Consider the following 27,933-nt stretch of genomic DNA (forward strand, 5'->3'; position numbering starts at 1 on the left):
CCAGCCCCTGTTCCTACCTGTGGCAGGAGGCTGGGGTGATCTCCTTATCACTCTTCCTAAGAGTGTTCGATGCAAACCAAGGAGTTCACGTAGCGGGAACTTCCAGGTGTCCCAACGTAGTTGCTTTGTTTTGCTGATCTTTTCTATTATAAATGCTGCCACAGTGAACGATGTCTTCTGCAAGTATGTCCATCGGAGAAATTGTGGAATTGCAAGGCCGTGCTGCGTGTGTGTGTTCTTCACAGGCTTCATGAATCCTTCAGTCACTGCAGGAGAACTGCATACCATGCCCTTCTAGAAGCAGGAAGGGAGTTCGGCTCTTCTTCCACTGTGTCTGGGGAAGGCTGCACCTTCCTCTGCAGGCAGAGGAAGCTCTCCGGTGATGCACCTCCAGTGGTGTCTGTGTCCGCAGAAATGTTTTCTTCTAAACATGAACCAAGTGTTTTGTAAATGTATGATTTTCCCCTCTTTTAACAGGAATCTTTGCCTACATGAATTACAGAGTCCCCCGGACAAGGAAGGAGATTTTTGAAACCCTCATCAAGGGCCTGCAGCGGCTTGAGTACAGAGGCTATGACTCAGCAGGTAAGCTCTGCAGGAGACCACCACCTAAACATAATGCTTGTTCATTAAAGAAATTTGAAAATTTCTGTAGAAAAATAGAAAGGAAAAACAAGGGTAAAAAACAAATCCAGCAAAAGCGCCCCCCATCAATATCAATACCTCTTCTGGTCATCTGGGGTCTGAAGACAGTAGAGGTGTCATGCAGTTATTTATTGTTTTTACCTAATTACAAGTATGCAGTTCCGTAATTTTGTATTCTTCTTTCACTTGCCTTGTCATTTTCCATTATCCTCAATGCTTCCTAACATAATCTAAGTGACTGCACAGTACTCTTCTGGATGGCTATCTCACAGAGGTGGCTATTTAGTCTGTTCCCGTTTTTAATTAAGCAGTCTTAGGAGAAAAAGAAGAGCCAGATAATTATATATCCCTATAAATTCTTAATTGCAGAAGGAAAAGGCAACCCACTCCAGCATTCTTGCCTGGAGAATCCCATGGACAGAGGAGCCTGTCAGGCCACAGTCGCATGGGGTCACAAGAGTCGGACACAACTTAGCGACTAAACCACCGCCACCACCATAAATTCTTAATAGAAAGCAAGTAAGACGAAAGATTGCGGGAACACTAGTGCAATGGAAACACTGTTGCTAAAGTAGCAGAATGCAAAGCACAGAAACATTCTTAAATGAGCCCCCTGCCTTTGGTGGCAGACAGGGTGGCACATCTCCTGCAGACAGGCTTCCAGGAGTTATCCTGGGTTAGGCAGCCACAGCAGGGGCTCTAGGCATGTGTTCCCTGCCTTCTGGCAAGTACTGCCCCAGTCATAGCCTCTTCTTTCCAAGTTGATATTCTAATGCTGTCTGGTTCTCTTCTGGGCTGCAAGCCTAAAGAATGAGAACTAATAAATTCACAGCTATAGCCCTCACCCTGAGTTGCTCCCTATAATGAAGTGTGAGAGACAAAACAAATTCCAATACAAAAATCATGTTTACTTTACAGGTGTGGCAATTGATGGAAATAATAATGAAGTCAAAGAAAGGCATATCCAGCTAGTCAAGAAAAGAGGAAATGTCAAGGCTCTTGATGAAGAACTTTACAGTAAGTGGAAAACTTGGCAAGTGAGAGTAATAAATATAGCCTAGGTCACTTTAAAAATCTTTCATTCCAACAGCATTGGAGACTAAAAATATTAACCTATTCAAGCATGGAAAAATGGAAAGAGGGTTAAATCCATGTTGCAAAACTGTTGCCCAGAACATGGGATGGTTTATTTCAGCTGATGGTGCTCTGAGAATTTTTTTCGATATTTAGTACTTGTGTATTTTAATTTTTCTAGCAAATGATACTGCTTTCCCATTTATGGTAGGGACCTATAATTTTCTTTTTAAATAAGTTTATTTCAAGTAAGTGAGTTAAGTTACTGATAAGTACTAATTAACGCAAGGGTCTGGCAGAAACCCCCAGAATAGGGCCTTTGTGGTTTATGATGGAATGTACTTTTGGTGTGGCTGATGTGTCTCCATTTAATGAAGCCACCTTAGGTAACAGCATCATGTCAATGCTTATTTTTAAAGTGTGGCAAACATTTTTCCTTCATCTAGAACAAGACGGCATGGACTTAAAAGTGGAGTTTGAGACCCACTTTGGCATTGCCCACACACGTTGGGCCACTCACGGGGTCCCCAATGCTGTCAACAGCCACCCACAGCGCTCAGACAAAGGCAACGGTATGTGGTACAGCCTTGCTCCCCTGTCCTAGTGATTGTGACTGGCCCTGTGACATGTGTGTCAGAAATGATCCACACTCAACACCAACTGGCTTCTCAGCAGCCCTGTCTTCCCTGAGTATCCAAACTGGTGGCACTGGGCCCTGGACAGGAGGCAAATTCAGCCTGGCCTCCTATCTGCAGATGCCTGTAGGGTACCGCTAACCCCACAGGCATCCACAGGAAAACAGCGGCCCTTCCCACAAATTCTGCTGGCTCTGAGGACCCAGCCTCAGTGGAACTCGGTGGTGCAAAGGGTTGAAGACCTGGGCATTATTTCTCAATTAGGGACCAGGATGTTCCAGAGGGCAAAGTGCTTGAGGAGAGATTTGAGTTCATTTCTCGTCCAGCTGTACTCACCCCTGCCTCTGAAGAGAGTGGTCTGAGCCAGGGCAGGTAGAAGTGCTGATCTTGTTTAACACCCGAGGTGCCTGCTCCAATCCTGATCTTCCAACTCCCCCCTCACCATGTCAGCCCCCAGCTGAACTGGGTCCACATAACTTGCCTGATCCCCCAGGATAGTTCTTTGTGTGGTAGTTCTCTTAAATGATGCCCCCAGTTGCCTCTCATGCGGGCAGGACTTGTAGGTTTGGAGCTACCACTGGAAACTCTCAGAGACTGTGTGGTCAGCCCCCAGGGATGTCAGGGCCTCTGGGAGTAGGACACATGGGCATATGAGAAGGAGAAAGGGAATAATCCCTGGGTCCTTCCAGGGCTTCAAGGGCAACAAAGGTCTAAGACATCATCTGGGTCTTCTAGTGGGTCTCCACTCTAGTTTGGGCCTGGTCAGGTCAGAAGCCCCCACAACCCGTCATGATGGGAAGAGTGTCCGGTAGAGAGAATGATTTCTGGAATCACCCAGGGCCCCCCAACCCCAGGCTGATTCCCGAATGCAGCATAATGCAAGTTCTTGCCAAGCATCGTATTAGAGTAGGGATCAGATACATAAGAGTAGTGGGGTATTTATTGAACATGTTGAACATGTTAGTCACTTCAGTAGTATCCGACTCTGTGTGACCCCATGGACTGTAGCCGGCCAGGCTCCTCTGTCCATGGGGTTCTCCAGGCAAGAATACTGAAGTGGCTTGCCATTTCCTTGTCCAAGAATCTTCCTGACCCAGGGATCAAGCCCTGGTCTCCGCACTGCAGGCAGATTCTTTACCATCTGAGCCACCAGGGGTATTTATTGTGTTAGTCGAAAAATTTGTTCTGTAACATCTTAGGGGAAACCCCAGACGAACTTTCTGGCCACTCAATACCATTAACTAAACACCTGACAGGCCTCACTTGCTGTTAATTGTTGTGGAAGTCAGGCCACAGGAGATAGCACCTCCCTGGTGCTTTTGCCCCTGTTCACACTGTGGTGCCTGGAGGCAGTTCACCCTGCCCAGTTTGGAAGGGTGAAGCCTCTTCCAGAGAACAGGAAAGCCCGGTGCATGCCCCTCAGCAGAGCAGCCACATCAGCCTCAGCCTCCTGCCCACTCATATGACAGGGTGGACCCCCACTTCACTGCGGACAGTGAGTCTGTGTCCCCAAAGCAGGGAGGCTCCAAGGAGATCCCCCCACACCCAAACTTGGAAATGCCTGCCCTGACTCAGGATGAGTAATTGAAAATAAAACAACTGGGAAATAAGATTCGTAAGATTTCTCTAAGTCATCAGTGATAGCTGAAGAGCATACTTTCAAGGAAGACTTATACCCAACAGCTGCATTGCATACAAAAATTACACAAAGAAGTTTTTTTGCAAAGAAAACACAGATTCTTGAAAACATATTATTGATGCGAAATTAGGACAATAGGCTCTGATGAGAGAAAATGTGACAGGGTTAAGAAAACAATGTGAGGAAACAATGTCACAACAGATATGAAAAAACATGGAGAAGGGAATGGATATGAAGACAGTAAATAGATAATGAAGGGTTAATCATCTCACTTGACATAAATACCAGTCTATTTCATGATATTGTAGCCCACAGATCAGAACTCATTGCATGGCCAGGCTGATGGATGCTTTTTATCAAAGGAGAAATGTGTTATTTCCTCAGGTTTAAATTGAAGTCGTGGCAGATGTCAGTTCTCATCTCTATAAATAAAGTTTGCTTAACACAAGTGTCTGTATAAGCAAAGTTCGTAGAGTTTCAAGCTGTCAAATTGTCTTTCTTCACATCTGACTTGAACTTCATGTGTTCATAGCATTTCTCTCTTGACTAAACTTTTCTTCCAGAATTCGTTGTCATCCATAATGGGATCATCACAAATTACAAAGACCTGAGGAAATTTCTGGTAAGATACTTCCACTGGGTAACATCTAAGTCAAGTGATATTGGTCTTTCCCAGAAACTTTCCAACCAGCTTATTTCCTGCCGGAAAAAAAGGCAGGAGCTAATTGCCATCCACTCTTGGCCACGTCACCACATTGGATGCAGACCTTATCTCTAGCTCAGCCTCCTTCCCAGATCTTACTGGAGGAGAGAGAAGGGCATTCTCATTTACCTCAGAGGTTGTTTCAGATTCACAGCAGAATCTAAAGAACAAAGTGTATTCACTGAATAACATCCCGACTCATACACCAAATGGAATGCAGGGTGGGAAGACAGACGCAAGTGTTTCAAGTATGAAGAGGTTGTGGTATTGGTTGGGAGGTGGTGGATTTGACTCAATGTATTTGATCATTTTGATTGCTACATTTTTTGCAATATCCAGATTAATTGCAAGGACAAGCTTCTGAGGTGGGATGATCTCAGGGAAGACTACAGTGACTCAGCCGTGTTAGGCTGTGGGATTCAGGCAAACATTTCTCATCCCTTCCCTGTTTTCCTTGTTCTCGCCTTAAGTCACTCCAAGGACAAGTCATAAGGGAGGAGAGGGAGCTGGCCAGGCCAACATTGCACAATGACCATTATCTGACAGTTTGTCCAACCAAATATTCCAGGAAAGCAAAGGCTATGAGTTTGAGTCAGAAACAGATACGGAAACGATTGCCAAGTTGATTAAATATGTGTTCGACAACAGAGAGACTGAGGACATTACATTTTCAACACTGGTTGAGAGAGTCATTCAGCAGCTGGTAAGTTACAGTTCTCACTGGTCTAAATCCTCCCTTCATTCCTTTTCAGTTTTCATAAGCATTTATTAGGCAAACCCGCACCAAGTACCTGAGAATTAAAGATGGCTTATCTACAGTGTCTGGCCTTAAAAGGTTGCATCCTTGTAAATATGGGAGGAGTTCTGAGGTTTCGGTGGGAGGACTGCCCAGGAGAGACCCCTTCTTGGAGGAAGAGGTAGAGTAGGCCCTCCGTGGGATGGTGAAGGGAGGAGTAGAGGGCTCCAGAATTGCTAGAGTCCACCTCTAGCACCTCTGAGCATCAGTGCCGTCCATAGCTCCCCCAAGATGGGGGCAGTTTGGAGACAGTATTCAGGGCCAAGAGTGTGGAACATCTGGGGTCAGAGGCTTCTTTGGGTACAAACACTGCAGTTTAAAATATGTGACCCTTTGGTCTTTTCAGTCTTTTTTTTTTTTTTTAAGTAAGTCTACTGTTAAACCCTTTGCCCTATGACTCCTGTCTTGGGAGACCTTAATTTAGAGAACATATTTATAAATAAAAGCCTGTCCCATAACTAATGCACAGTGAACCAATTTAGTTTTGCAGCATAGTATTTCCTCTTTTCCATTTGCAATTTTAAATTTTGGGAATGCATCCCAGTGGTGGCCCTTTTAAACACCAGCAGTGTACCTATAGCAACACAGACCTCTTTTTGGCAGAGACTGGGAGGAACTTTTCTGTTCAGTCCTACTTCATGGTTGATAAAACCAGCAGGGTGAATATCAGGCTCCTCAGATTCTGTCTAAGCCCCCTTCATTTGGGGCAGTTTGAAAGACCCTTAGAGGCCTGGAGTTACTGGCCCTGGGATATCTCTGGCACACTGGCCATACTGTGAGACCTTGGGTCTGCCCAGGTTTCTAAGTGTTAGAAATCCAGATTGATAGCTGGCTGTACATAAAGTCAAGTAGGGTCCTGGTTAGTATGGATGGTCAGAATGTAGGAGAGAGTTTTGATTCAGGGTTTTAAATAGGGGGAGTATTTGGAGTCTTGAGTTAGGAGAACTATATTCTAATTCTGGTTTGCACAAACCAACAAGGTAAGACACAGAGTCGTTATTGCCATAGAAATAATAATTATAACAACTCATGCTTCCATATGTCAGGCACTGTTCCAGGCACTTAAAATGCTTTAGCTCACAGAAATTGTACAAGATAGCCATGCACCATGAGGCACAAAGAAGGCTGAAACGATTGCCCAGTTAAGGGTGGAGTCAGAATTTGAACCCAGGCCCTAACCTGTGTTGAGCTAAACATAAGTAATAGTTTAGCCCCTTTAATCCTCACAATTGCTCCCTGAGTAGGTACAGTCACTGAGGCCCAGGGCAGCACTCCTGGCTGCAGTTCTCATTTCCTGAGGTTCTAACTGCAGCAATCCACCCAGGTCATCACAGAGCTGGAAACTGGTCCCTATGGGCCTGGACAGGGTGATTTGTATTGCTCACAATGAAATCCACAAGTTCCGGTCTTCGGTACTTGATTGTGGTCTGTTTCTTGTTCCCCTCCTGACATCACTGTGCATGTGCGGTCCTGTATTCAGCGCCCTGAGTGAGTGACCCCAGGACTGCCTGCAGTGAAGAGGCCCCCAGGGAGAGCTGTCTAGAGTAGTGGACTGACTGCAGCAGCCTAGCTTAGCCAGTGTCAGTTGTTCTTCACTCTCCTTTCTTGTCTTTTCAGGAAGGCGCATTTGCCTTGGTTTTCAAGAGCATCCACTACCCTGGAGAAGCTGTGGCCACAAGGTAAGGCAGAATGCACTGACATTTCCAGTTACAAATAAATAAAATAAAATCACTTAGCTTGAGGCACAAGGTAGGAGCAGGGCCTCTGGCAAAGTGGAAGGTACTAAGGGACAACTGTAGCTGGAGTTTCTGATTTCTTTGAAAGAGAAACTAGAAAATTGGATATTTATTTGAAATCTGTAGATTTTTTTAGGAATTGACAACAGATTCAAACTAAAAATAAAATTGTATAGCAAGGGCAGATCCATGTTTCAGGTCAGTTTCAGAGATTCCCTTTAGAAAAAGCATGTAAAATTATGAACATGAAATTAGGAACAAAAATGAATGTTGATTTGAGTCCAGTAAAGAAGAGGCCTTGAAAGCCAAGAGCTCAAACTTCATCGCCTTCATGCCAGGTGTGACCCAAGGATCAGCTTAGAGGGCTTGAGTCAGCCCACATGTCCTTTTGTTAGAGCCCTGTACTGTGTGGCCCCCAGTACTGTGGGGGTTCACACAAGTGGGTGTATGAGTGCCATCGTGTAACCACCCACCTATCCATCCATCTCTCCATCCACCATTTGTCTAGCTACCCGTTCATTTGTCCATCCCTTCCATCCATCCATCTGTCCATCTGTCCACAATCAATCTGACCATCTACCCATTCATCTATCCATCACTCCAGCTAATATTTGTTGAGCGCTTACTGTGTGCTGAGCCCTGAGGACCCAGGGACACCGGACCCTTAAGGACCAGACGGTTGTGCAGGAGGACAGAGCTGGGCTGAGAATCTCTGTGGTGGGGGCTGGGAGGCGGTGCACAGGGGCCCCAGGGGAGGCAGGTGTCGGCCTGGGTAAGGCAGGCCGAGAACCGGCGTGAGCACAAGCATGGAGCCTCGAGTGAGGAATCTGCAGGCAGGCCAGGGTAGTGACAGGGAGGGGCACTGGTGGGACTTGAGGCTCCTCTAGTCTCAGTGGGTACTTATTGACACCTTCTATGTGCCAGGCATGGGTGACAGCAGCGAACAAGGTTGTATGGACACTACCTCATGAAACTCAAGAGCTGGTAGGGAGTTGGGAGGTGGGCAGAGGCTCAGCTCTGTAGGATCTAGAGTGCCCTGTGGTTGCAGGCTTCATTCTGAAGGCACTGGGGAGCCATAGAGAATGTACCTGTGGCCCAGACTATCATAATATCAAGGCAGGAAATAATGTGAATGTACATAATTTTATTTTTTCTGGAACAGGAACTAAATTGCCATTTGGAATTTAAGTCTTTCAAATTATAGAATTATAAAATGCTAGTTGGTCCCTATCAAATTTTGAAACTCCTTTTAAAGCCTATTATCATGACGTTAGTATTTTGAATGCAGAAGAAGGTAGTGTGAAGAAGCAATAAAGCTTTATTTTTCTAAATTATCTATAATTAGTGGTTCTATAAGTTCTGGGACAATCTTTGGGATGTCTTGGGATTACTTTGCCCTGGGAAGGGGGCTCGATGTGGGTCCCATCTCAGTGCTCAGAGGACATCCAGCCCAGGGTATCAAGGCAACAGATAACTCAATCCCCTCTTATCCTTCCAGGAGAGGCAGTCCCCTACTCATTGGAGTAAGGAGCAAATACAAACTCTCCACAGAACAGATCCCCGTCTTATATAGGACACGTAAGTTTCTTGAGAAGGACTTGAACAGCATAATGCTGTTCCGGGGGCATCAGCTCCCCTCAGAGGTAGGATGCGTTCCTTCACTCGGCTGGGACCAGGTCCAAAAGGTTTTCATGCAACTGAGACTTGGCTCCATGTTTTCAAAAGCTTTTTATTGTGTATATTTTCAAATACATACCCAAGCCAAGGGAGCAGCATGTGGTTCTGTTACATACAGGCACCCATGTCCTGATTTGAGTGTTGATTTGGTTTGTTTTGTTAGCAGTCAATTCAGAGCTCTTCCTATTTGGAGATCTTTTATACAATTTGGCTGATACAGACAAAGCTAAAAATTGCATATTTCTGCCACACGTATTCAAAGGGGAAACTGGCTTCTTCCTGTTGTTCAGAGGAAATAGTTTGAACAGGATTTGTGATCCTTCCCTTCATTTTCTAGGCAACATTGAGAATGTGAAGAATATCTGTAAAACAAGGATGAAGAGGCTGGACAGCTCGACCTGCCTTCACGCTGTGGGTGATAAAGCAGTGGAATTCTTTTTTGCGTCTGATGCAAGGTAGCTAGACCTTGTTTCCTTTCTTTCCAAGGATGATGTAATCAAGAAAGACTGGCTAAACACCCTCCTTTCTTACGTATCCCCCATTTGAGCTGTTTTCTCAAGGCTCAGCAAGGGGAGGAGGTGACGGCCCTCCCGAGGGAATCCTCACCCAGTGAACACTTTTTGCATGGCTGGCATCAGCAGCCGTGGTGGCCAAAGGTGAAGTCCACTGATCTAACAATGTTTGCGGCTGTACGGAATAATTGAATTAGTTGCCAACATTGTAAAATTGGGAAATTTTCCATAAAAATCTAAACGTTTAACTTTCCTGGAAAACCAGCAGATTTGAGCACACCAGACAGCTCCCTCCAGTCCTTACTGGGGCCATTCAAAGGCTGCTCCCTTTAGATGGGGAAAGTGTCTCCAGACCTTCGGTCCTTCCTGAACCTTGCCTGCCTTTACCAGAGTCTGACCATTCATAAAAGACAGAGCCAAGATTGAGGGTTCTGGCCCAATGGATCCCAAAGTCCACGTTCTCATCAGTACGCCAAACAGTAATTCTGAAACTTGAGAAAGTATGCTTCATGCCCATTTTAGTGTATCCAAAAAACGGACACACACAAATACACTCAGAAAAGACAGAAGCACTTTCCTGCTAGTTGAAAGAGAAAACCATCATGTGCGCTTAGTCTCTCAGTCATGTCCAACTCTTTGCAAGTCCATGGACTGTAGCCCGCCAGGCTCCTCTGTCCATGAGGATGCTCCAGGCAAGAACACTAGAGTAGGTTGCCATGCCCTCCTCCAGGGGATCTTCCCAACCCAGGGATCGAACTGGGTCTGCTGCATTGCAGGCAGATTCTTTACCAGCTGAGCTACCAAGGAAGCCCAAGAATACTGGAGTGGGTAGCTTATCCCTTCTCCAGAGGATCTTCCCAATCCAGGGGTCGAACTGGGTCTCCTGCATTGCAGGCAGATTCTTTACCAGCTGAGCCCTAGAAAAACCATCATAAAAGCCACCACTACTACCTCCTTTATCCAAATCTTTATTATGCCTTTTTTTTCCCACCACCTTCTGGTAGGGCCTCGATGTGAAGCAAGGAGGATACCAGGTGAGGTCTCCTGGGAAACATGAAGTATCAGGAACCTGCAGCCCAGGCTGCAAGACCTATTTCAGCCCACAGCCAGCATTGTACTTAATGCTGATTAGGAAAGGGCAGCAGTTCCGAAACTGTGTTTCTTAGTGCACCATTTCAATGAGAAACTAATATTTCAATGGTTCTAAGATATATAGTTATTTTATAGATTTTAGCGTCTATGAGTAGCACCTTGCAATTATAATTTGCTATAGTTTTAATTTTTTAGAAGTACATAAAATAATCACAATCTTAAGACCAATATTACCTTATATTCAGTAAGTATGGTAGATGTTTCTCAAAAAAAGCCATAAGTACGTGAAAGATTAAGAAATTATTTATAGGCAATATGATTATATACTTTTATATGATTATATAAAATCCACCTGAAAGGCTGTCAGAAGTAACACTCATCGCTCTTCAGAGTATAAAGATGTGGAAATTTGACATCCCAGTAGTAGCCACTTTGCTGTCAGCTCAACTAGATGGGTAGTAGGGGACCACACCCACCCTGTCCCCTACTCATGTCTCCATAAGTGACTGGTACGGTTGGCTCTCAGCAAACCTTTGTTGAATGAAAAAAGTAATCTATTTACCATGGATGAAAAAAAAAAAGTTTTAATCCCTTAAAATAAATTTAAATAAAAATAATTCAGAACCTGTTTGGAGAAGACTGCAAAAGTTTACCGTAAGAAACAAGAAGAGATTTGAATACAGGGAGAGATTCCACATTCCTTGGTAGGAAAGTCGTGTCCAGCTCTTTGCAACTCCATGGATGACACAGTCCATGGAATTCTCCAGGCCAGAATACTGGTGTGGGTAGCCTTTCCTTCTCCAGGGGATCTTCCCAACCTGTGGATCGAACCCAGGTCTCCCACATGGCAGATGGATTCTTTACCATCTGAACCACCATGGAAGCCCAAGAAAACTGGAGTGGGTAGCCTATTCCTTCTCCAGTGGTTCTTCCTGACCCATGAATTAAACCGGGGTCTCCTGCATTGCAGGTGGATTCTTTACCAGCCGAGCTACTAGGGCAGCCCTAAAATAAATTTAAATAAAAATAATTCAGAACCTGTTTGGAAAAGACTGCAAAAGCTTACCATGAGAAACAAGAAGAGATTTGAATAAAGGGAGAGATTACCACATTGCTTGGTAGGAAGGCTTAATATTATTATGAAGACATTAATTGGTTTACAGTTAATTTAATAATTTTAAATTATTTTAAAGAAATTGACTCTTCTTAAATTAATCTGTAAATTCAATGCTATCATTAAATCTTTGACAGTCTTTTGTTTGTGTAAGTTATGGGAACTTAAACAAGTGATTCTACAATGTACTGTGTATAGATGAAAAAGCACATATTGGAAAATACGAGTGATGGAGGTGACCCTCTCGTATATGAAGGCATGCTGTGGCGCTCTCATGACAACAGTGACCAGCATGTACTGTGCACTTAGAGCTGGACGCTGTATGGAGGGCTTTACCAAGACTCTCCCATGCAGTCATCACAACAGACCTCTGGAGAAGGCACAGTGGCCACCTTCCAGTTTGAAGCTGAGGAGCCCAAGACGGGCTTAGAGGGGTCATGTCTGTGCTGTCCGAGGCCACAGGCTGATAAGAGACAGCGATGAGATCTCCACCTCAGGTCTAACTCCTGGACCTGTAATCTTGATGACTCCCCATCCATTCTGTAAATTAAAACAATGATTATATTTGAACATGCAGATTACAAGCACATGTAAATACAAACAAACATATTAAGCCCTGTCTGAAGGAAAGTACAGTGTAAGCAGCATTTCTTTATTGGAGATTGAATCAGGCCATTTTTACTTCTTCCTCTTGTTGACTGTGTTTTCTGTTTTTACTCAAAGAACATATATTGTTTAAGATATTTTTTCTAGTGCAAGGGCTTTCCATCCTACTTTATCTTTCTTCACTAGGATCTGGAGATGCCTCTCTTAGAGCCATAAACTTGATTGTTTTCTCTTTTTAACTTTGCATCAGCAGTTTTAAATGCTCATTTTTATGCACAGGGTACATATTGGTGTAGCGCTTGGTGTAAGGAGCATTTTTTTCTCTCGTGGTCCTTCAGGTACCACCTTTATAGTGTTAAGTGTTAGTCACTCAGTCATGTCTAACTCTTTGCAACCCCATGGACTATAGCCTGCCAGGCTACTCTGTCCATGGAATTCTCCAGGCAGGAATACTGGAGTGGGTAGCCATTCCCTTCTCCAGGGGAGCTTCCTGACCCAGAGATCTCCTGCATTTGCAGGTGAATTCTTTACTGTCTGAACCACCAGGAAAGCCCACCTTCATGGCTTTTACGATATCTGTGTAGCACCTGTACTATTGATTACCTTTCTTTTTCATTTACCATCTCAAGGGGAAAATCGTTATTACTTTCCACAGAGAGAAAGTTAATATAAAAACAAACACAATGACTGCACATTTCATTAATGGATAGATCTTATAGTTACCTTTAAGTCCCCCCCTTTGCTTGCATGCGTGTGTATGTGTGTATAAGAAGAGTCATTTGTCCAAATGAGTTTCCCACTAAATGGATTTTGTTGTGTGCCTCCTCCATGTTCCTCTGTATTTCCTGCAAACAGAATTTTACAGGTATCTAGAAGCTTGATCATCAGGTTTGATTTTTTGTTTTTTTTTTGGCAAGACTATTTAATAGGTAGTGTGTACTTCCATCAGGAGGCACTATGTTTCATTGTGTTTTTGTAGTACTGTTAAAATCGATATCACCGGCCTTATTCATCCATTATAAAGCTGCTCTCAGATTTTCATCTCTTCGTGTCAGTAGCCACTGATAGACCTTGATTAGGGCTACTAACAATTATAAGTTCATAGGTTGATTATTATAATTCTGTCATTCCTTCTTTATTAGCTGTATTTCCCTCCTATAAAGTGAAACTTGCCTTCTTAAAATGTGGTTATTCTGAAAGATCATTTGGAAAGGCAAGATAAATGTTTCATACTTTCCCTTTATGATTCAGAATAATGTGTTAGTTCTTGAACATTCTCCAAAGTTGACATTGTTTGGATCCTGATTTGAAGAAAACAATTATAAAAGGACATCTATGAGATTATTGGGGGAATTTGAACATACTGGATATTTGATGATATGAAGAAATGACTATTACTCTTGAACGTGATAATGGTATTAGAGTAGAGTTAAAAAAATAATTCTTATCTTTTAGAGCTATAAGCCAAAAGGTTTACAGATGATTTGATGTCTGGGGCTGGCTTCAAAATAATTCTGGGGGATGGAAGGGGCAGGAGGTATGAATTAGTGTAAATATGGCATATCGTAAAGTGCTATTCAGTGCTCTTGACACGGACCCACAGTTGAGACGCAGTGAGTACCTGCCATCCTGTAACTGTCAGGGTGGGCCCTGTCTCTGACACCCGTATTTTCCTTGCTCCAGTGCTATCATAGAGCACACCAACCGGGTCATCTTCCTTGAGGATGATGACATTGCCGCAGTGGCTGATGGGAAACTCTCTATTCACCGGGTCAAGCGTTTGGCTAATGATGACCCATCTCGAGCCATCCAGACCTTGCAGATGGAATTGCAGCAAATCATGAAAGGCAAGTGTCTTTTGAGAGTCCCTGTGCACTCTGTGGGGGAGACTCTCCTCCCTGTCCAGGGTGGGCACCACAGCCTTCCTGCCTGCTCTAAGCACTGGGGTGGGGCTGCAGGTGGTCTGTGGTTTATACAGCTCAGGGAATGTGGGGTGCCTGGCCTAGCTACTCCAAAGGGAACTTCTGACTGTGTCCAGGCACCAGGTCTTCCTGCTTGATCTGACTCCAGTCCATCAACTACCTCCCTTTAGAACTCTCTAGGATGCATTCCTACAGGCCTGAAGTAACAGGAGACTGTGGACTACTTTCTCCTTGCCGGGGGAGCGTGTCTTCTTGCAACCACACTGGCTTCCCTGCACACTCTTCTCCACAGGGCCACCTGGGTAAACTTTTAAGAGTGCGAATCATACCCTCTTATCCTGCTGCGTAAAGCCCTCCGATGGCTTCCCACTGCTCTTTGAATAAACCCCACACTCCCAGCAACAGCCCACAACCACCCACACCCAGCCAGGCACCACCTCATGCAACCCTTTCTCACTATGCCTCTGTCCACCCATCCTGCCCTCCTCACCGTTACTCAGACGAATTGAGTGCTTGCTTACCTGAGGGGAGCACTCACTCAGCTTCTCACAAGACTGGCTTCTTTTGATCATTTCCCCTGAAACGTCACTCCCTCAGAGAGCCGTTCCCTGACCTGTATCTGCAGCGGCCCCACCCCTCCTCACTTGTTCTGTTTGCTTCATGTCACCCTTTCTACAAGTCCTCTGCCGAGAGCAGCATACAGGACGCTGCGGTGCTGGACGCCATGCACCTCAATGTCACAGAGGGCGCTCCGGCCCTGTCTGCACACCTGTGACGGGCATCAGGCATATCACATGTTGGGAGGTCTGGGATATTATCTGGTTTTATTCAGATTAGAGCCCTGGAAATATGTGGCTCAAAAGGTTTTTTTGTTTTTTGGTTCAATAGAGAAATTTGGAGTGTATTTGGTTTTAAAAAGTGGCCTATGTCCTTGGACTTGCCTCATGTGTACTTTCCTAAGTAGGGGGGCAGTAGGAAGTAAAGCATTGTCCTTTCTTGTGGCCTAGCTAAGAGGAGCATGGCCCAGGAAGGCCAGCCACGCATTTGTTGCTTACATCCCTCCCTCCCTCAAGCTGCAAGGTATGATATGCACATTGAAGACAGTAATCATCCCTGACCTGACTTGTCACCATGAATATCAGATGGGACAATACCTGGAGATACCCTTCATAATCTGTAGTGGCCTCTATACGTGTCTCTGTGACTGCGTAACAACTTTTCTTCTTGATTAAAAGCTAAGCAGTGGTAGTATAACAAAATTAAAATTTACTCATCTTGTTAATGTTTGTTTGACCAGGTAACTTCAGTGCATTTATGCAGAAGGAGATATTTGAACAGCCAGAATCAGTTTTCAATACCATGAGAGGTCGAGTGAATTTTGAGACCAACACAGGTAAATCCCTCATCCGAGCCCTAGGCCTATGTGTGGTCCCTGTGTCGTGTCAGCATTAATGCCCTGCATGTGTCCTGCAGTGCTCCTGGGTGGCTTGAAAGACCACTTGAAGGAGATCAGACGATGCCGACGGCTCATTGTGATTGGCTGTGGGACCAGCTACCACGCCGCTGTGGCCGTAAGTGCGACAGGCTGGACCCTCGATAGTGCCTGGGAGGCAGTGTCGGCAAGGGCAAGATGACTCTTAGATCCTGTCCAGTGTTTGGCCTTCCAAATTTGTTGCCATGAGCCAGTATGAGAACTGGCATGGAGCCCTTTCTCCTGCAGTTTGGCCTGTGAATGCCTGAATTTACCTGCCCACCTGTATGCAGCGCTGTCTTAGAAGCTCAGCTGTCTTTGTCCCTGTTGGGTCCATAACTGACTTTAGTTCCCATTTTTGTTGGCTTTAGACACGGCAAGTTTTGGAGGAACTGACCGAGCTCCCCGTGATGGTTGAACTTGCTAGTGATTTTCTGGACAGGAACACACCTGTGTTCAGGGATGACGTTTGCTTTTTCATAAGCCAGTCAGGTAAGGGTTATAGGTTTTCATTAGTTCATCTCAGGGCTCTGTCCTCTCAGTAATGCACCACACAGCTGCCTCCTGCCTTCATCCAGTGACCTTCTCTGCACACAGACTGTGTGCCACAGGCTCTGACGCACAGAGTCATTTAACCCTCAGAGCCATTTTATGAGGAGGGACATGCAGCAAAGTTTTTCCTTCTGCTGACATCCCAAGTCCAGGACTTAAGAGCCCCCTCACTGGGGTACTCATAAATGTGTGCTGGGTTTAAATTAGAGGAAAGTTTAATGCTACTGGTTGATAGTCCCTTCAAGAACTGTTTGGGCACCATGCAATGCTCACACAATCCAGCAGCAGGAGGCATAGAGAGACACCGTTCACATGTAGAGAGTCCAGGCTACCCTCTCTCAGCTCAGGAAACCCTGCCTGTATGCCTTTCTAACATTCTGGAGCATTTACTCCAGCTCAAGGCAGGACAGAGGGTCAGGGAGGTGATCCACAGCCATGTGCTTGGAACTCATATGCATGAGCTCTAGGAGAATTCTTATAACACTTGACTATGCAGAATTCCAAGCCTTTATAGAAGAGAGACTCACATGAGGAAGCGCCTAGGCTAAGCAGTTATGTTATGAAATAGCTTATCCATTTTGTATCATCATAGCCACTTTAACTCCTTCCTTTCACTGGGTTATTTAAAAGTTAGTATCAAACATGTTATTTTATCCATAAATATTTCAGAACATATCTATAAATGATAAAAGAAAAAATATAACACCAGTGTCATTATCACAACTGCAGCATTAACAGAACGCCCTAATATCTTTTTATGCTGTTTTCAGTATGAATTTCTAATAGAATTTCCATTTCAGTGACAAGCTAAGGAAAACTAACGCTGACATACCCACTGTTTAGCTGATCACCTCGTTCCCAGGCACTGCCCTCCAACTTCAGTTGCCACTTATCTTTGGGTTTATAATTCTGTCTGAGTCTAAAAATGTTTCATGAATTGTTGGAAGCCACTAACCAAAGAATGGAGGTGCATTTAATGTGGAAATAGTGCAGTGGTACCTCATGAGTGACTTCATAGAAGGAGTTTAAAGTTTCATTTTGTTTAGCTCTTTACATTAAAATTTTTAAAACTATCAAAAACGGGGATACTGATGAATATAGATCTGTCCCCAGCCCCCAGCCCTGGCCCCCACTGGTGCTGAGAAAGGGCCATGTGGCACCCCATTGTGCTGGATGCAAGTCTGAGTGGAAACAGGAGAGGAGAACTGGGCCGTAGTTGCACCAGCCTGCACTGGAACAAAGTTAGGACAGCATAGCCAAGAGTGGTGGCTGTGTGGACATTGAATGTTTGATTTTATGTTCTGAATCATATCTAATTTCACTTGAGTTCTTTAGGACTTAACCAACAGGGACTTCTTGCTGGTTTATGCATGAACCGATTTAAGTTTCTTTTTAATAAAAATAATTTGAGTCCACACTTGGAGGCTACAAGAAATGTTTTCCTTTCAAACAAGATCTGTTTGAGAAGCACCATTTAGGGGCATTATTGCTTTTTAAATATTAAATTTCAGCCCATTCTGAATGAGGTAGTTTAGAGTCCAAAAATACTGGGAGCCAGGCCCAAGCCAGGCCTACTCCATCACCCACAGCTAATTGGCCTTGAGCAAGTGAGGCATTGACTTCCTCTGCCTCTGAACACCTCATCCTAAAGGGGAAATGGAGATGATGCCTCCCACTGGGGAGGAGTTGTCATGAGAATTCAGTGGGACAGTGGATGAGAAACTACTTGTCACATAAATAGTAGTGAAATCTTGAATCTGAGAATCAACCAGGGCACAAGGCCAGACTTAGAGTGGGTTAAATAGGAAACGGGAAGTGAAATAACAGAAGAGTAAGTGTAAACGACTCTGTCTTACTATTCAACAAAAATTAGAGAAGACCAGGGACAAGAGAGTCTTAAGCCATTTTTAGAAAAACTTGTCTTACATATTTTTCATGGAAACCTCAATGATGGAATTTAAATGTTCTGTTTAACATTCAATCACACACAAACTTTTAATAAATTCCTTCCAAATTAGTTCCACTTAGTAAATCAGCTTTCATCTTTTAATTACAGAAATGGTCACAGTGAACCACATTAACTGCATTACTAAACACCCAAGTGATCAAGTGATTCCCATATGCCTCTGCGGTTGCAGTCCCCATAGAGAGGCCCCAACCAGTTGAACAGTTTACCAATTTTCATGAGAAAGGTTTTAACATCCCTAGAACATGCACTTCACACTAAACGGTAAAATGAGAAGTGACAAATTAATTTCAGACTTTGAATCCAAATCCTCATGAATGTTTTATTTTCCTATTTACTTTTAAGACTAAAGAATTCTCCTTTTTTCAAGATCTAAGTGCTAATTGTGTCTCTGGCATTAGCAGCCCTTAAATAAAGAACATCTTACATTAAAAAAAAAAAGAAAAGAATCAACTAGAAAAAATTGTTAAGCACACATTTTCCTTTCTAAGCACACAAAAGCTGTGTCTGGGCACTAATATCTGCCTAAGAGCCAGAAGTAAATGAGTCAGGGGCTGGAGGTTAAGGCTACAGAGCCACATACCTGTGAACTGAAAAGAAGGACCTGTGTGGCAGGTGAGACTGCAGACACCCTCCTGGCACTGCGCTACTGTAAGGACCGCCGAGCTCTGACTGTGGGCATCACCAACACAGTGGGCAGCTCCATCTCCCGAGAGACCGACTGCGGCGTCCACATCAACGCAGGACCAGAGATCGGTGTGGCCAGCACCAAGGTAGCAGGAGCCACATGGGCACCCACAGGAGGGCCTCTGCTGGGTGGGTGGTCCTAGCGGGGAGCCCCGGGATCTGTCTCGTCTTGAGTGGTCACCACATGCACATAAGCCCGGTTCTGCTAGCCCCATGGTTCTCTCCGCAGGCTTACACCAGTCAGTTCATCTCCTTGGTGATGTTTGGTTTGATGATGTCTGAAGACCGCATTTCACTGCAAAACAGAAGACGAGAGATCATCCACGGCCTGAAATCTCTACCCGGTATGTTCCAGAGCTCACCTGCTCATTGTCAAATCCTGTGGACTGTTCCTGGCTGCTCCTTTGCCTGACTCTCTCCATAAATGATACTGTTAATCATTCCCTCCTCCTCAAAGCTTCTCCTTACTGCTAAATTCCTGTAGCAGCCCCCCAGTTGGCCAAGATTCAAGCCCACACTTGTCCTCAGGCCGTGGAGCCCTGCACGCTGGGACCCTGAGCCTCTAACCCTTTCCAGCTCCCTTCCCCTCCCTGGGCAACAATGCCAAGCGCTTTTCACCAAAAGACATTTGTACTGGCTCTTTCTTCTACCAAAACCCTCTTCTTCCAGCTCTTCATATGACAAACAGCTCCCGTCACCCAAGTCTTAGCTCAAAAATCACCTCCTGAGACCCTCCTTGGCAACCCTAATAGGGGCCCTAATCCCTGCTTCCTGCTGCTACTCCTGAGTCACTCAGTCGTGTCCAACTCTGTGCAGCCCCTGGATTGTATCTTACCAGGCTCCTCTGTGCATGGAATTCTTCAGGCAACAGTACTGGAGTGGGTTGCCGTGCCCTCCTCCAGGGGATCGTCTCAACTCAGGAATCGAACAAACTGGGTCTCCTGCACTGCAGGCAGATTCTTTACCACTGAGCCATCAAGGAAGCCCAATCCCCTGCTTCGCTCTCTATAAAACAGGAGCCCATTTCTTTTCTTTATAGCACATGCCATGATTTGAAATTACCTGCTCTTCTGTGTTGGAGAAGGCAATGGCACCCCACTCCAGTACTCTTGCCTGGAAAATCCCATGGATGGAGGAGCCTGGTAGGCCACAGTCCATGGGGTCGCTAAGAGTCGGACACGACTGAGCGACTTCACTTTCACTTTTCCCTTTCATGCACTGGAGAAGGAAATGGCAACCCACTCCAGTATTCTTGCCTGGAGAATCCCAGGGACGTCGGAGCCCGGTGGCTGCCGTCTATGGGGTCGCACAGAGTCGGACACGACTGAAGCGACTTAGCAGCAGCAGCAGCAGCAGCAGCTCTTCTGTGTATTGGCGTGTCTTCCCCAACCGTGTCAACTTAGCGAGCACCAACCCTGTCTGTCAGACTCGCTGCCGGTTTCCAGGTGTCTAGCCAGGGCAGACACTCAGGAGTTGCTCAGGAAACATACAAGGAGTGAACGGCCCCAAGGCTCTTCTTGGCGGGGCCATTCCCAGTCTTACCAGACTTTCTTCTGGAACCAAGCGCAAAGAGAAGGCAGTGAGGGAAAACCACTATGTAACCATGCAAGGTCTCAGGGTCTGAATCTGACCAAGACAACATGCTAAAAATCTAGTAACAAGAAAAGTGTTTTAACTTTAAGCCAGGTAATAATTCTGCAAGAACAGGACTCTCTTCTGGTAAGTGGGCAGTTATCAAGATGTGACCCAAAGATCCTGGGGGTCTAGAAGACCCTTTCAGTGAACACTGTCTTTGTAGTACTATGGTATTTGTGATAAATAAGATGCTTTGCCTTCCTCACTGTGTGGACATTGACAGTGGCACTGGAGGCCGCTGCTGGCACTTTCAGCACTCTTCAGGGCTGAGGCAGGGCAATGTTCTCATGACCGAAGTGCAACAACCTCACTTAGGAATGTCTTTGATTATGTGGCAAAATGCATTAATCTTACTAAATTGTGACACGTTTTAATATTCTATGTAACAAATGGGAGGTATGCAGATGGTGCTTCTGCTGTAGCCTGAAGTCCGATGGTTGTTCCAGAGAAAAGCGCCCTGTGGTTGATTGAGTAGCAAGCTGACTTGGCACTTGGCAGACATTTTCTCAAACATGAACCAAGTTAGCCCAAAACTTTGAGAAAAGCTGATGATAGTATGTATCTATTGCCAATGATAACCTTTGAGCTTTCAACCAAAACAGGATCTGGAAAACTTGTAGCTGTCAGCTCGAGTGTGACGACCTCCCAATACTCAAAAACATCTCTGATAAGCTCACAGTGATTTTAACAAATCTGAGTTTTAAAAAAAATATTTTATAATGAATGTGTCCATTTTTGGAAGATTTGAATAACCCAGTGAACCAATATTTTGCAAATGGCCAAAGCAGTGTTACAAAATTATGCACATGTAAAAGATCCATTTAAGTAAGTACACAATAGACTAATATATTTTAAGTTGACAAAGTAGGAAATTTTTATTAATATGATCTCAAATACCACATTTGCACCTACCCTTTTGAGAAATTGTCACTTCTTAAGTTTGGTGTGATATCAAAGACATTCACAATTATTTGAAAAAGTTATTTAAATACTCTTTCTTTCTCCAACTACAAATCTGTGAGGCCAGATTTTCTTCAACCAAAAAACATATTGCAATGGATTGAATGAGGAAACAGATAAGAGAATCTGTCTTCTATGAAAAAGTCAGGCATTGAGGATTTACAAAAATGTAAAACAGTGCCACTCTTCTCACTGCTTTTTTTTTAAATTTCATGGGTTTATTGTTATTTTTAAATGAGTGAATAACTAATTTTCTCAGTTTCTAATCTGGTAAATACTGATAGATAAAAGTCACAAAAATAAAGGCTCTTAGAAAGTCACAATAAATTTTAATATTATAAAGGAATCCTGAGACCAAAAAGTTTGAAAAGTGCTGGTCCATCTCACACTTTTTTTCCATACATAGCACATGGCCAGATGAGGGGTATTAATCTGGAGTGTCAGCTCTGGCTGGCCAGCTGGAGATTTAGCCTCACTGATCCTCTGTTGCCTTGCCTGTAAAATGGAGCTAGAAATAACACTTCCCTGCTTACCTTATGTGCTCAGGAAAATATGAACACAAATACGAATCACCGTCACAATAAAATCCTAGCTGATAGATAACACAAGCTGTTTCGCATAATCTGCATTTAAAATTCTTTTAAACTAATGCAAGGGAGACAAGTGTGTAAGTGATGTGAGTTCGGGAACCTTGTCTTATACACCATGACTTTTCTTTGTGACTGGCTCTCCCCCTCTGCTGTGTGCTTGACTTAGAGCTGATCAAGGAAGTGCTGTCCCTGGATGAGAAGATCCATGACCTGGCGCTGGAGCTCTACACGCAGAGGTCGCTTCTGGTCATGGGGCGAGGCTACAACTATGCCACGTGCCTGGAAGGAGCCCTGGTGAGCACCCTCTGCCCAACCCCCACCTCCACCGGCCCCTGAGTGAGGGCAGGTGCTGGAGACACCTCAAGAAACCCACAGGAAGGAGGGCAGGGCGTTGGGCTAGGGGAGGGGAGGGCATTGCTCTCTGACCCAGTGTTCTAGCCCTGGTGACATGGAGATGCGGGCTCCTAGTCTCCTGAAGAGAGAGGGGCAGGGCACCCTTCTGAGAGCCCTGAGGTGTTAGCCTGCACCAGGTTCTATCTGGGATAGCCCATTCATACCTCACAAGCATCTTCTGAGAAACTGGCAGTTATTGTTCATGTTTTACCCGGGAGGAAATTGAGCCTCCAAAAAATTCACCTTGCTCAAGATTACATAGTAGAAGTGATCAACCTAAAATTCAAACTCAGTTAAAATAAAAAAAAAACAACACTTTGCTTTTTTCTATTACCACAAGAAGTCTGCGTGGGAGGATTTGGGCAGACCAGAACTGCAGGGTAAAGTCTCTACAAAGTTTCCCCTGTCACTCCTCAGTCTTCTAAGGTGAGGTGAGATCCTGCAGGAGATAAGCATAGAAAGCCCTGCATTTTTTATATCAATGACTGGCTGTTTTGCCCACTGCAGCAATAAAGATGTGGCTTGAGAGAAAGCTGATGGAGTAGGGGCAAGATATCAGGACCACAGGGCTACTAAGAGGGCGGAAAGAGATATACAGAGATCCGAGCCTAGAGCTTGCCTTACTCACTATCCACTTGCTGTTTATGGATCAGATGATCAAGCAAGGTAAATGGGAGACAGTGTCAGAGGGGCGGCAGCATCTATAACTCAGCTAGACTCTCCTCCTCTCCCTGTGGGAGCAAGTGCCTATACCCCACCCCCGCCTCATTTGGAAGAAGATGCCACTGGTGGGAAACAGAGTATTATAGGAGGTAGGGAGTTGGGGTGAGGTGCAAGCCATGAGTTGCCTGGTTGCAGGAAGCTTCAGCTCCCACATCCTTCCAGGGGAGATTCTGGCCCCTGTGAGGGGCCAGGTATACAGTTTCTCAGGAGCAATAGACTCAGTGGTGGGGTGTGGCACCTTTTTGGTACCCCACAGCTATGCCTCTGCTGTCTAGTGTGGGGTGCTCAGTTGCAGCTCCTGAGTGTGCTGGTGAAAGATGCATATTCAACTATGTCTCCAAGTTAGTCCTGGAGGAAAAAAAGAAGCTTTTACACTGCTGCTGGCTCAAGTTCATGGCCCCTCTGTGGTCACTTGGGTACAATCCTTCCGCTGTCTGCAGCATCCAGGGTGGAGCCACACTTCTGACAATGTTTCCTTGACCCAAATAGTTCTAGGGGAGTTGAGAAATGTTTTCTTCAACACTCTCACCAGTTCAATGACATGGGTTTAATGGTAACTGGAAAAAAAAATGGATCTCTCTAAACATAGAGGGAAAACTCCATTAACACCCCAGTGTGTGTCATTTGCTTGATAGTTAAGTTGGAGCAACACTTTAGAAGTTCTTAATGATCTAGAATTGAGGGATCAATTAATCAGATAATTAAATGAAGGTGTAGGACACAATGCCATCATTACAAACTCTGACTGTTAGGGAAACCATGGGGCTGGCTCAAACAGGAAGGGGAAAAGCTAGATTGATACTGACTTGCCTGTCACGATGGGGGCAGGGTGGCTGTGCCCCAGAGCTCGACTGAGGACACAAGCTGTGTGCTGGGCTTTGTGTGTGCACTAGACAACAGGTAACCCTCTTCCCTGGGCCTGGCCTCACTGGCTGCCCTCAGTACCACTGACCACTCCAGGTGTGTCCATCTCCCTTGTGGGCCTCAGCTCCCTGCTTCCTGGAATCACCCTTTCCCTTTCTCCCCACTGGATGACCTCCTCCTATTAGCAGCATGACACTGATTCTGCCTTACGTTTCCCCAGAAAATTAAAGAGATAACCTACATGCACTCAGAAGGCATCCTGGCTGGAGAGTTGAAGCACGGCCCCCTGGCGCTGATTGACAAGCAGATGCCCGTCATCATGGTCATCATGAAGGATCCTTGCTTTGCCAAATGCCAGAATGCCCTGCAGCAGGTCACAGCCCGCCAGGTGAGGGCCCTCTGCCAGGCTGGGTCACTTCTCTCCTGCTCTCTTCCTCTCATGCCCACCTCACCCACTGTTGGCCAGCACCAGCAGTGAGTGTTCGTTCCTGCTGGTGAGCAGGTGTGAGCACACACTTCTGGGGTCCCTCATGCATGGTGCACATTCAGAAAGGGACTGGCCGGCCTGCAGCCATGCCCACAGAAGCTCCTAGGTGCGGCCCAGTGATCCAGATGACCCGGAGGGATCCTGGATCCGAGACATGGAGACCAAAGGAGGTCTGTTGGAGATCCCTGGGGGCAGTTCTAATATTGGCCACCCAGAGTTAGATTTCACAGGTGAAGGGCTCTGTCCTCCACAAGACCACCCTCACTTCAGCCACCAACTGCAGTCTTTCAGCTTCCCAGCTCACCCATATTTCTGACCAACTGGATCCAAATTCAGGAGTTTCCATTACTGAAACCACCCCCCACCCGTTTTAGTAATCCACTAGAACTTGGAAAACACAGGCTGCTTCCTCTGCCCTGAACAGTCTTCCCACCTTTCTTCAAGGAGTCGGCCTCTCATCATTCAGGTCTCAATACAAATGCCTCCTTTTCAGAGAACTTCTTGAACCTTCCCACTGTCTCCCAATCATGTTACGGGGTTTTACTGCCTTGGTGACATTTATCTGAAATTCACTGCTATTTATTGGTTTGCTTATTGACATTTTTGTTTTTCTATCACTTGACTATGAGCCCCTAGAGTAAGGGGTAAGAACTCCTGCTCTTTGCAAGGCACACTGAAGCCACTCAATAAATGGGTGCTGATTAATGCATCAGGAGGGTGCCCCACCACCACAATCCCAGAAGCACAGGAACCTTTTTGACAAAAGCCTCCAAACTCTTTGACCTTTACACAGATCAGATACCAGATACATCACCTGACCCACCTGACTCCAGCAAAGACAAAAGATCACTGTTATTATTGCAATATGTTGATCTTAGAAACTCTGCTGTGCGTGACGGATTGCTTCTTTCAGAGATGACCTGCATCTTGTGATCACATTTCTCTGTCTTAGGGTCGCCCGATCATACTGTGCTCCAAGGATGACACTGAAAGTTCCAAGTTTGCATATAAAACAATCGAGCTGCCCCACACCGTGGACTGCCTGCAGGGCATCCTGAGTGTGATTCCACTCCAGCTCCTCTCCTTCCACCTGGCTGTACTCCGAGGATATGACGTACGTCTAAAATTGCACCTCATCCAGCAACAGGGAGAGACGTAATCCCAGAGTTCCATTTGGTTCTTAAATACTTATTGGATGTAAATATTCATAAGGGAAATATTTTCATTTAAAGTAATTTTTTAAAGTAACTTATACCCCCTGAAAACACAACGGGAACTGCAAGATGTGTGAAGACCATATTAAACCATAAGCTCCTCACCCAGAGGCAATTTGATTAGCAAATTTAATATTTTAGTTTGGTCTTTTCCTTGTGCCTGTAAATTTTTTAAGATTTTTTGAGATAATATCAAGGATGAAATTTCACAACTTTCTTTTTAATACGTTACAAGTATATGCAACACATTACAAGTTCTCAGATCTTGAACTTGTAAGCAGCACTTGATCGTTGCACAATATTCCACCACAGTCTTATAACATAGATTTTAACAATGACTTAACCAGTCTGTTGTTTAAACTGTTTCTAATCTTTTGGAATATCTGCATAAATAACAATTGCAGTGAGTTATCTTTGTGCATATATACATCTTCCTCCTATATTAGAAGGTTTATCCTCAATCTAGCAAATCATTCAACATTTTGGGATTCCTATTTCAATTTCTGTTCCAGGAAAGAACCAATTTATGATCTCACCAGAAAGTGTGTGTGCAGATAGAAGTTTTATTACAATTTTATTTTGAGGAACTTTAAAAAATACATATCAACACCAAAAACAATATAACAAACATCCGACGGTACATACATCATCTATCATTGACAATCGCTAACATTTTGTTATATTTGTTTCTTCTCTTCTTTAATGTTATTGTAAACAAAATAAGACCCTGTAGATAAAGTTGAAGCCCACTTTATCAACCATCCTCAGTCACATTTCCTTCCCAAGCCCCACCCTTAACCAATATTTTAGTGTGTCTACGTCCAAGAAAAGTGAATTTTTAACAGTACAAATTGAGCTAGCTGTTTTTAATAGCATGAATCATATCCTTTTAATAGTGTTAACACTGCATGAAACATATCAGGTGCACCATTAACGTTTACTGCATAAACATAATTGTTTCTAGAATAAGAAATCCCTTCCAAGATGCAGGTCTCAAGGAGCTCATGGTTGGAGGTGCCCAGGAATATTCATTTTATTGTAAAGTTCTTTGAGAGCTGGCTTTACAACACAGTGTGTTGCTGAGACCTGTGGGTCCTGAGCAGCTACTTTCTGTCGTTTTAGGTTGACTTCCCCAGAAATCTGGCCAAGTCTGTAACCGTGGAATGAGAACCGAGAGGAGATCATTACCACCTTCAAGACCTGTCCTGATGAGACCGAGTGGGAAGAAAAGCTGGCGTCCGGCGTGTTCTCAGTAGATCCCGATAGAGCTTGACAGCTTTGATGTGCCTTGTACCCAAGTGCTTTGCTTACAGCAGATAGTATTTTCTCTGTGTCCTGAAGTTGCCAGAGGAGAAGGGAATCATTGTTTACACATGGGGATCTGAGCAGACTCTTCCAATACCGTGCAATAGAGATACAGCTCTCTTCAGAGTAACTGTGAACCTTTTTTAACCAACACTAGTTAAAGACAGAGTATTTATAGTGACAGTTGTACAGCTTTTAAGTTATTTTTCTAGTGTGTGGCTTTCTGTGGCCAGCGGTACCCTCAGGGTACCCGGTGCGCCCAGTCTCCTGGCGGGGAATGTTCATCTCAGATGTGAATGCCAGGCATTGCCCCTCTGGGCTCCTTTCTCCCTTCCCATCCTCTCCTGGCTGCTACTGAGTCCTGTCCTCTGACCTCGGGGAAGCCCCCTCCCACCATCTTCCTAAGCCTCTTAGGTCCTATCAAATCTCAGCTCCTTTCAACAGTGTCTTCTCATCTAAATCTCTCCAACTCTCCAACTGCTCTTTCATCTCATCATGGTTCTTTTTCAGCCCAGGCAGCATTTTGGTCGCTGCTCCTGCCCATAGTAAAAACAGCCTGAAAAATCCCATGCAAGAGAATAGTTTCAAGTGGGCTACCTTGCCCTCTATTTAAAAGCATGCACAAAGTACTATGCAATTTTAAGACAATAAATAACAGTAAAATTGTGTGTGTGTGTGTGATTTTTGTTAATCTTGTTGTTTTTGTGTACATATTTTTTGAGGGCTCCTCAAAACAAACTGAGCAGTAACTCATGGGGGCAGTCCAGTTTCTTGGTAGCCACTGGCATTGTCCCCATAGCCATGACCTGTGTGCTTCTAGGATGAAAATGAGGACGGTATTAACAGGGTGGAACAAAATGCAGGAGGTTTGGAACTCTGGAATGAGAATCCACTCGACAGATGTTGGAGGGGGTTGGGCCATGAGCTGCTGCTTG

At 44.8% G+C, this 27,933-nt stretch overlaps 1 protein-coding gene across 1 annotated transcript; it reads left to right on the top strand.

The window, feature by feature from the left end:
* Window positions 1-476: 476 nt before the first annotated feature.
* Window positions 477-27,666, top strand: GFPT2 (glutamine--fructose-6-phosphate transaminase 2). Its single transcript, XM_081497580.1, has 18 exons — window positions 477-585; window positions 1,564-1,662; window positions 2,166-2,291; window positions 4,557-4,615; window positions 5,265-5,399; window positions 7,110-7,171; window positions 8,727-8,806; window positions 9,243-9,360; window positions 13,913-14,076; window positions 15,449-15,544; window positions 15,625-15,722; window positions 15,994-16,114; window positions 18,756-18,913; window positions 19,057-19,171; window positions 22,179-22,306; window positions 24,213-24,380; window positions 25,432-25,593; window positions 26,816-27,666. Exons 1-18 carry the CDS (start codon window positions 492-494, stop codon window positions 26,858-26,860), a joined length of 2,028 nt encoding a protein of 675 aa, XP_081353706.1. The 5' UTR covers window positions 477-491; the 3' UTR covers window positions 26,861-27,666.
* The last annotated feature ends 267 nt before the right edge of the window (window positions 27,667-27,933 follow it).

This window comes from Giraffa tippelskirchi, chromosome 6, assembly GCF_054371585.1.
Source record: "Giraffa tippelskirchi isolate mGirTip1 chromosome 6, T2T-mGirTip1v1.2.pri, whole genome shotgun sequence".
In the NCBI taxonomy this organism is placed as follows: domain Eukaryota; kingdom Metazoa; phylum Chordata; class Mammalia; order Artiodactyla; family Giraffidae; genus Giraffa; species Giraffa tippelskirchi.